This window comes from Aegilops tauschii, chromosome 3 (genome assembly GCF_002575655.3).
Source record: "Aegilops tauschii subsp. strangulata cultivar AL8/78 chromosome 3, Aet v6.0, whole genome shotgun sequence".
NCBI lineage: Eukaryota > Viridiplantae > Streptophyta > Magnoliopsida > Poales > Poaceae > Aegilops > Aegilops tauschii.
Window position 1 is genome coordinate 356529438 of NC_053037.3, and position 9919 is coordinate 356539356.

General features: G+C 46.7%; 1 protein-coding gene across 2 annotated transcripts; it reads left to right on the forward strand.

The window, feature by feature from the left end:
- Positions 1-3660: 3660 nt before the first annotated feature.
- On the forward strand, positions 3661-9401 carry LOC109757987 (protein IQ-DOMAIN 29). 2 transcript variants are annotated; one of them, XM_020316830.4, is made up of 7 exons: positions 3661-3957; positions 4420-4553; positions 5269-5508; positions 6034-6237; positions 7257-7316; positions 7466-8483; positions 9048-9401. In XM_020316830.4, exons 2-7 carry the CDS (start codon positions 4461-4463, stop codon positions 9077-9079), a joined length of 1647 nt encoding a protein of 548 aa, XP_020172419.1. In that variant the 5' UTR covers positions 3661-3957; positions 4420-4460; the 3' UTR covers positions 9080-9401. The 2 variants fall into 2 exon arrangements, with proteins under 2 accessions (XP_020172419.1, XP_020172420.1); XM_020316831.4 differs by having other exon boundaries at positions 3691-3957; positions 5272-5508.
- The last annotated feature ends 518 nt before the right edge of the window (positions 9402-9919 follow it).

A 9919-nucleotide genomic window follows, 5' to 3' on the forward strand; every position in this document is an offset into this window, starting at 1 on the left:
TCTCTGGGCCCTCTCGGTAATGCACATCACTATAAGCCTTGCAAGTAATGTGACTAATGAGTTAGTTGCGGGATGATGCATTACGGAACGAGTAAAGAGAATTTTCGGTAAAGAGATTGAACTAGGTATGATGATACCGACGATCGAATCTCGGGCAAGTAACATACCGATGACAAAGGGAACAACGTATGTTGTTGTGCGGTTTGACCGATAAAGATCTTCATAGAATATGTAGGAGCCAATATGACCATCCAGGTTCCGCCATTAGTTATTGACCAGAGATGTGTCTCGGTCATGTCTACATAGTTCTCAAACCCGCAGGGTCCGCACGCTTAACGTTTGATGATGATTCGTCTTATGAGTTTATGTGATTTGATGTACCGAAGGTTGTTCGGAGTCCTGGATGAGATCACGGACATGACGAGGAGTCTCAAAATGGTCGAGACATAAAGATTTATATATTGGAAGGCTACATTCGGACACCGGAATGGTTCGGGTCGTTTCGGATAAGTTTCGGAGTACCGGGGGTTACCGGACCCCCCCGGGAAGTTAACGGGCCTCATGGGCCTAGTGGTGGAAGAGAGGAGGCAGGCCAAGGTGTGGCGCGCGCCCCCCTAGCCCAAACCGAATTGGACTAGGGCTAGGGGGCCGGCCCCCCCTTTCCTTCTCTTCTTCCTCTCCTTCCTTCTTCTCCTACTTGGACTAGGAAAAGGGGAAATCTACTCCTACTAGGAGTAGGAATCCCCCCCTTGGGTGCGCCCCTTGTTGGCCGGCCTCCTCCTCCCCTCCTTTATATATGGGGGTAGGGGGCAGCCCAAAGACACAACAGACAATTGTCTTAGCCGTGTGCGGTGCCCCCCTCCACAGTTACACACCTCAGTCATATCGTCGTAGTGCTTAGGTGAAGCCCTGCGTCGGTAACTTCATCATCACCGTCAACACGCCGTCGTGCTGATGAAACTCTCCCTCGACCTCAGCTGGATCTAGAGTTCGAGGGACGTCACCGAGCTGAACGTGTGCAGATCGCGGAGGTGCCGTGCGTTCGGTACTTGGATCGGTTGGATCGCGAAGACGTTCGACTACATCAACCGTGTTACTAAACGCTTCCACTTTCGGTCTACGAGGGTACGTAGACACACTCTTCCCGCTCGTTTCTATGCTTCTCTTAGATAGATCTTGCATGATCGTAGGATTTTTTTTGAAATACTACATTCCCCAACAGCCTGTGCACCAGTTGGATGTCTCCAACGCCTTCTTGCACGACCATCTTGCCGAGCAGGTGTTCTGTGAGCAGCCCACTGGCTTCGTCGATGCCGAGCACCCAGACTTTATGTGCCTGCTCTCCCGTTCTCTTTACGGGTTGAAGCAGACGCCTCGGGCTTGGTACCAGCGTATCGCAACCTTCCTGCACTCTCTGGGATTTCGGTCCACTCGCTCCGATGCCTCTCTCTTTGTGTATCATCAGGGAGCTGCCACTGCATATCCGCTGCTCTACGTCGACGACATCATCCTCACGGCGTCCGCCCCAAATCTCCTTCAGCGGCTGACCGCTCGTCTTCGTGATGAGTTCGCCCTCAAGGACTTGGGGCCTCTGCACTACTTCCTCAGCATCGAGGTGGTCCGACGGACTGACGGCTTCTTTCTGCATCAGCAGAAGTACGCCCACGAGCTTCTGGAGCATGCCGAGATGCTTAACTGCAAGCCGGCGCCCACCCCCGTCGACATGAAGGCGAAGGTCTCTGCTCTGGTGGGGTCTCTCGCGTCCGATGCAGCGTTCTATCGCCCCATCGTTGGTGCTTTACAGTACCTGACACTTACTCGACCCGACCTGCAGTACGCTGTCCAGCAGGTGAGCCTCCACATGCACGCTCCGCGTGACTCCCATTGGACTTTGGTGAAGTGTATTCTCCATTACATACACGACACCATGTCCTTAGGACTCACCTTGATGCCCTCCGCCTCCACCGACCTCGTGGCCTACTCGGATGCCGGCTGGGCTAGCTGCCCCGACACTCGCCGTTCCATGTCCGGCTATTGCGTCTACCTTGGGCCCTCGTTGATCTCTTGGTCATCGAAGCGGCAGCCCACAGTCTCCCGCTCCAGCGCCGAGGCAGAGTATTGGGCCGTGGCTAACGCCATGGCCGAGTGCTTTTGGATCCGCGAGCTGCTCCAGGAGTTGCTTTGTGACGTTCACAAGACTACTCTTGTCTATTGCGATAACGTCAGTGCGGCTTACCTCTCCGCCAACCCAGTGCACCATCGACGTACGAAGCATATTGAGCTCGATATTCACTTCGTGCGCGAGCAGGTTGCCCTTGGCCGTGTTCGGGTTCTCCGCGTTCCGACGTCGCAATAGTTTGCTGATGTGACGACTAAGGGATTGCCCACTCCCGTGTTCGAGGAGTTTCTGTCCAGTCTCTGTGTCTCTGGCGACGCTTCGACTGCGGGGGGGGGGGGGGGCCGTGTTGAGTATGTATTTTGTGTTGCATGTATTACGTGTTGTGGCCCTCCTAGTCATGTATAGTTGAGGTTGAGGCCTACCCTGTACTCATATATATGTGCACCAGCACCCCATCAATACAACGTGTATTGCAAAACTATTCTTCTACAACAATCATGAGCGTCGACAAGAACAACATGTCACCGGAGAAGGCTTTGGTTCGCAAACCGGTAGAAGGAGATGTTCGGCCGCGAAGGCGTGAACTAGGTGAGACTGCGGATGTGGACTATGGCCGTTCATTTTGAAGGCTGACTGCTGTGCCGGCCGCTGGCTTTGTTGACGGCCCCAAAAACTTGTCCATTTTGAAGGCTGGCTAGTGTGCCAGCCGTTGGCTTTGTTGCCGGCGTAAAAAACATGTCCATTTTGAAGGCTGGCTAATGTGCCGGCCGCTGGTTTTGTTGCCGACACGAAACTGAAGGGTGACCATTCTGTAGGCCACTAGTTTTGTTGCCAGACGGCATAAACTGACGTGAAAGCATCCTCTGTTGTTTTCAGATTGCATGCACAGGGACCAGATGCGGCCGTGCGTTGGACGCACGGCCAGCGCATCCACAAGTTCAGACGAACACAGCCGCATTGTCACCTCCAAACGAATGAAACGAACGTCCATTTGGATTCGTGTGTTGGAGTTGCTCTTAGGTGCTTGGCTTTTGGTCATGCAAGGGCAAGGCTATTGTTTGGTTGACCGGCGTCATATTGAAATTGCCATGATTCAGTGCATATTTTCGATGGGAATTCTGAATCACGGCGCAGTATTATCCGTCAGTAGGGTCAGCATAGCGCAAAAGAAGATGCTAAACCCCACTGGACCCGCTTCCACACTTTTAACACCGGCTCCCGGACGCACACCTGCACTGACGAGAGGTCCCGGACGTATCCGGTCCCGCACCACCATCGGCTCGCACGGACGCACGCACGTACCGCAGAGGGACAGCCAGCTCATCACGCCACGAAAACTGGAAAAGCGGAGGCCGTGCCAGTTTGCAGCAGCAACTTTTTATTCAACCAACCGCTCTAAACTCCAAACACTAAACTCGACGCTTCACTGACATCTCGTCCTGGAGGCATGCTGGCCCCACCAGCCCGGTACCCAACTGCGTGGGTGGCCCCACATGTCAGCTTGCGGATATGTACGTACCTGCAGCTGCAGGTGAGGCGACGGTGCATTTCGTTGCGGTGCGGGCCCCGCGCACCGTCTCAGTCTGTCTGTCAGTCGCTCGCCCTCTGCTCCTTTCCTCTTCTCTCCGGCTCCCCTTTTGCGCCAGAACCTCCCTCTCTCTCCCCTCTGCTCCACGCCACAGAAGAGAACAAACAGCAGGAGGAGCGCTCTCCTTCGGCCGCGAGCGTCTGCGTCCCGCAATGGAGGCGTGATGGTTGGCGCGGATAGGGGGGTAGCGGGACAGGGAAGGTGAGCAATCTGCCGGGAGAGCGCCGACGCCCCGCCCAGTCCAGCCCAGGTTCGTGCGTCGCTCGCGCCATTCCCGTGCTGCATTTTCCTTTTGTTTCCGCGGAATCCTCGTGCCGCATTATGCCCGTGTTTCCTCTGCGTGCTCGCGCGCGAGACCGCCGGCGTTCTGCGCCAACTGCCTGTGTTGTGTTGGTCGTGGCTGCCGCTTTTCGTGGAGTTGCTGGGCTTGTGCTTGCTGCTTCTTCAGATCCGTGCGCTCCGCTCGGGCTGGCTTTTGGTGGTTTCTCCTGCCGGTTTGGGCCTTGCTTGCTCGCCTTTGCGCTTTTCCTGCCGTGGCATTCCAGACATCGTCGTCTTCCTTCACTGTGTGTCCCTGCTTTTTTTTACAAGATTTCCAGTGTAACGTTTACTGGTTACGGCTACTTCGGCGTGCCCCCTATGGTTTTTTTCCAAGATTAAAAAGAGCGGTGTGGTGTTTGGATCTGTGTGCTGACGACTTGCTCTACTGCAGGTCCAGAATTTCCGGTGTTTGAGCAGTTTTAGTAGGCTGCTATGGGGAAGTCCCCGGCCAAGTGGATAAAGTCCGTGCTCCTCGGGAAGAAATCAACAAAATCCAATTCTACCAAGCCAAAGGATCTTCCAGCAGTAAGAACTTTAATAATGCACACATCTTGTTAATTAAGAGCTAGTTTTCCTAAGGCTGGTCATAGTGGGGAGTAACTTATGTTAGTGTCATGCACATGATACTAGTCTAAGTTACTACCTCTATAGTGCAAAGTAACATAATAGTAGTGTCATAGATGGCTTCATTTATTAGCTTGTAGACTCATCTTGTTTTGGGAAGCGCTATGTTACAGTAACATATTATGTTACCACATCTCATTAACTTTTTGCCACATAAGCAACATTTTTTTGGAGTGCGCTATGTTACTACCTAAGTTACCCCCACTATGACCAGCCTAAGGGCTTGACAGTTGATTTACGCAATTCGCAGAAACTTTTTTTTTACATATTCATTGAAGTTAGCTTTTACATATGTTACTAGTTGTATATTTTTCTGGTCCAATTTTGGGTTTATCGATGCATTCTTCTATTTTAGCTTGAAAGAAAATCCTAACTAGCTCTTCCACAATAATGGTCTTGAAGGCAATACATGTATTAGGACATCAAACTTTTATTAGTCTGTACGGCTCCTTAACTGGATTGCACTCTGAAGAAACATTAGATGCATTGCCTTTCATGTTCCTCTTGCTTTCGTCTGCTTTATTCCTGTTCTCGGGTTGCTTTCAAGTGCATATTGTGTTTCTCTTCTACTTTTGATGACTAGTTAAGTTAATCGTATCACTTCCCTGAAATTTAGAAGGCTGCAAACAGCAACGGATACACTGCTGGGAAGGAGCCTGAATCCTCTGATAATTCTCCCCTCATCTCGGAGCCGGTACTTGTTAGCTCCCACAATGTGTCGGAAATTTCCAACTTGCCAAACGGGAGGGCAATCGAAAACATGGTTAGAGTTGGGTCCGACACGCAAATTAGTCCAGAGAAACTGAGAGAAGAACTAGCAGCAGTGAAGGCGCAAGCCGCTTTTCGAGGTTACCTGGTAAGTGCTAAGCACTTTTTTTTATCAACTGATTCATACAGTATTTGTACAGTTCATGCCATCTTGGTGATGCGTCTGCTGACTGCAAAACTCTGCAAGTGTTGCTCCTAGCTTCTAAACCTTTTATGTAGTGCTGTAGTGGCTCATAAAAAAAACAGAAAAGGAAACAAGAATAGTCAGCCTCACGAAGAGAAATTCAAACGTGATAAAAAGTTTGATGGGCTTATTGGCTGATCTCTATCAAACAATTAATAGCTTCTGCTACTTTTAACACCTTCACAATTTTCTTCAGGACACTATAGAAAGCACCCTCTGCAATAATGTGTCCCGACTCCCTACATTAATTATTGTTACAAAAAAAATGCATTTTGAATCCTGCGCATCTGGAAAGGCATACATGGTTTAGTTTATCTTATCTGGGTGTACTGGGGATCATCCATTCTCTGCTGCAGCAAACATATTAATTTTCATTTAGTTGCAGCAGCACAGTGCTAATGTTGGAACGGTTGTGAACTTGTGGTGCAGGCACGCAGGGCCTTCCGTGCATTAAAAGGTATCATCAGACTTCAGGCACTGATTCGAGGGCATCTTGTAAGGAGGCAGGCTGTTTCAACCCTTCATGCAACGTGGTTGATTGTGAAGTTTCAAGCTCTAGTTCGTGGAAGAAATGTTAGAATTTCTAGTGCTGCCATGCAATTAGCCGTGAAGTTTGGCCAACATAAGTATGGGGTGAGACCTGTTCCCTTTTTACCCAGTTTCTGTTCAATTTTTTTTTACCCAGTTAACCTCTGTTGTGGACAGTAAATGCTTGCTACCATGAAAGTAGCTGTGAAGTCTGGCACACTATATTTTTCATAAATCATGTATTGCACAAAATAGTGCGTGCCTGAATATCAAGCAGCAAAGTGGCCTTCAACCAGTCCCCAGCATACAAAACTTAGTGTTTAGTACACATTCTGTACTTGGATTACTACAAATAGCAAGAAAATAGTGTTAATTGTGTACCTTTCTGCATCTCGTTCTGCATTATTTTCATAGTTATGAGCAAGTTCAGTGTATTATTATATTGGCGTGGATAGTAATGACAACTTGCCCTTTTACCTCTAGATTTTTCTTCTTAGGTTAATGGACTTGTTTTCTGAAGTCGTTGTAGAATTTTCTCCCTGGCTGCTTTGGACCCCAACAGGCTTTGTTCACTTGGTCCTAGTGCAACTCAACAGACTCTGTTCCATATCATTACTTCATGATTGACACATATTTTCTTAGGTTATTCCTTACATGATAGAAAAATAGCTGTGTATCTATCCTATAACGCTTCTTCCTGGGTGTTTTATTTACCAGAAAATTCCTTATTGGTTTCAGCAGAGCCTTCACTGTCACTGTTGATATGCTGACCACTAAATAACATCCCCACATTTGTGATATTCAACACAATTTGGTAATACACAGAAGTACCAACAATAGAAAACATAGAAATTGCTCACTAGACATGCATTTTCTTTCTTCGGGAATTTAAAATTAAAAAGTTGCCCATCACTGAAAATAAGTCATAGGACTATTCTGCAGAACTACAGCACAAATTGTATATGTTGAACATGTAATTGTATTTTTTTATGCTTCCTCTCTCTTTTCCTCGGAAGGTGATTGCTCAAAGTCTAAAACGTAAACTCTGTATTCCCCTTGTGCATTTTTTACTGTTTGGTAGCTAGTATGGCAGAAGAATCTAAACATCTATTTGTTGTTATTAGGGTGACAAGTCATCGGATGCATGGAAGGAGAAGCTATCTTCGCATCCATATGTTCGAAAGGTATGCAATTATTTTGAGAAAAATAATTGTTGGTCAGGAAGAAAGTCTTGATACTGCTCATTCTTATCTAAGAAATGCATGTCATGACAGCAAGCTTAGTTTCTATTTATATTTCAGAGTTGTTCTAACTCATTTTTGCATATTTATAGCTTCTGTATTCACCAGTTTTGGTACAAGCTCTTCACGTTCAGTATGACGAGACGAACCCCAATTCAGCCCACAACTGGCTGGAGAGATGGACAATAAGCTGCATCTGGAAGCCTGTCTCCAAACCAAAAATAGTTACTGACGGGAAACCACAAGTAAGGAGGGCCAGTTATGCCATGGAAACTCACTCAGCAAAGTTAAAGCGCAATGTTCGGAAGTCTTCTACTGCCACTGTTGAGACTCAGGCAAATACCGTTGAACCTGAAAAATGGAAAAGAAACCCACGGAAATTCAATGGCTCACCTGCTGATTCAGTACCAGACAGCCAGTTATCTGAACTTGAGAAGGTTAAAAGGAACCTTAAGAAGGCAGCTAACTCCATGGCTGAAGCCTCTAAGATATCTACCAAGGCTGATGTGTCGAAGGTACCTAATTCCATAGCTGATGAGCTGAAGATACTTGGTTCCATGGCTGAACCCTCAAAAAAATCCAGCAAACTGAACGGTATCTCTGACCATCAAGACAGCGAATGCGAGAAAGCACTAGAGAGTACACGTGAGGCTCTGTTTCCCCTTGAAACTCAAGATTCTCACAGTGGCAATCTTTTGGAAAATTCAAATATAGATAAGTTGGTACCTGACATAAAATATGATTTAGAAGCATCATTCTTAGGGGACAAAGTTAATGAACCCACTACTGTCGCTCAAGCAGATGAAGTCATGCCACTGCAGAACCTTGATAACGGATATGATATTATAGAAAGGAAAGAAGCGACTAGGTCCAAGGAAGAACCTCTGCCTAATGGAAGCCTTAAAACCAAGAGAAGGTCTTCGTTCTCTAATTCAGAATACCCTGAGAGTGGAACCAAGAATACTCCAGTTCCATCAAGGAAGCCAAGCTATATGGCTCCAACAGAATCGTTAAAGGCGAAATTGCGAGGACCACCCAGATTAGACTCTGATCTACCAGTGGACAAGAATGCCTTCACTCGCCGTCAGTCTCTTCCTTCTGCTGCAAACAGTACGTTTTATTCCCCATTTGAATTCCCCTGAAAAACATAATTTACGCACACACAAAAATCAGTTCAAAATAGGGATGCTCTTAGAAGTGATAGATACCTTTTCTAGATAATGTCAGCGAATACCCCACCCTCTGCATCCTACAATTCACATACCCAAATTATTAGTCATTACAGTATTTTGCGCCATATGTGACAACAATAGCGACAAACTAGTTAATCAAGAGCAAAATCAAACATTACATAACCAGGTATAAAACCGTCACCCAAACTACGACATAAATCCTTTGGTAGCCAACACCAATGATGCGCTAAAAAGTGATATATGTCATCATAAAGGGATGGCAATGGCTACTCAACGCATTAGCTATCTTCATATGTATGGTTGCTGATGTTGGAATGGCTATCTGTATGCATCTGATTACTTTAGATTTTGCAGCTTATAAGTTGGAACTACATGTTTGGAAGAAATTTCAAGCTGTATAAATTGTTGATTTCTGAAACCTAAACATTCTGTTTTGCTCTTCGTTACTTAAATTCCGCTTCTTTCGTCCTACTATCTGCAGATAGAGGAATCAAAACAGAATGGAGGCGGTGAAGAGGCTATCAAGCTTCCAACAGAAGGGTGCATTATTGTGGAAGAAATTTCAAGCTGTATAAATTGTTGATTACTTTATGAAGTCTGCTGCTGTCTACCTGTCTCTGTCCTTGTTGTTCTGTCTACGTTGTAAACATATGTTGTTACGCCCTTTTCGAACTAGCTTGTGGTGATATGTTTGGTGCTATTTTTTCCTCGAGTTATCTTATAGTTCCTCGGTCTGTGTATTAAATGTATAGCTACTGTTATTTGGCTCATTTCTGTTTTGATGACGACACAACATAACTGAGTGCATTATGAAGTGCCAAATTGCAAGTTTGAATAGCCTCTCTTTTTTCTTGCTTTTCCTCCACGTACCTTTGCACCTTTTGCTAATCCTCAGTTTCATTTTTGTTGGTTTTTCTTGACTCAAATGGGCTTGATGCCTCGTATATACATATATCACATCTCTTATACTTTAATCTCGTCATGTATGGCTGAAGAACTCACCTGAGATGGCTTATGTTCCAGAAAAGTTTTGGTCCAACAAAGCTCTAGATTAAAGAAAACCTGAGATTACTGCTATCAGAGATGCATAGAATAGTAACTAGACCCAGCGGCCTCCCTCTCAAACCCTAGGCAGCCGCCACCGCTCCTGCCGATGAGGCCACGGGTCCCCTTCTCCGCATGCCACTCTGGAGGGGTTGGGGAGCTTGGATCAACGCTATGGTGGCTTGGACCAACGCTATGGTGCTGTAGTTGAGTCTCTTAGGGTGTCTTTTTTGCTTGTTTCAGTTGGGCTTGGTTGATAAAAAACAGGCTAAAAAACAGCATCTACACATTGTTTGGTTGCCTGCATAC

Bases quoted from the DNA above. Each gene is read 5' to 3' on its own strand.
- LOC109757987 (XM_020316830.4), top strand. From the start codon at position 4,461: ATGGGGAAGTCCCCGGCCAAGTGGATAAAGTCCGTGCTCCTCGGGAAG. The intron at 6,238-7,256 runs GTGAGACCTGTT...TGTTGTTATTAG, and splicing joins TTGGCCAACATAAGTATGGG to GGTGACAAGTCATCGGATGC. The intron at 7,317-7,465 runs GTATGCAATTAT...GCATATTTATAG, and splicing joins CGCATCCATATGTTCGAAAG to CTTCTGTATTCACCAGTTTT.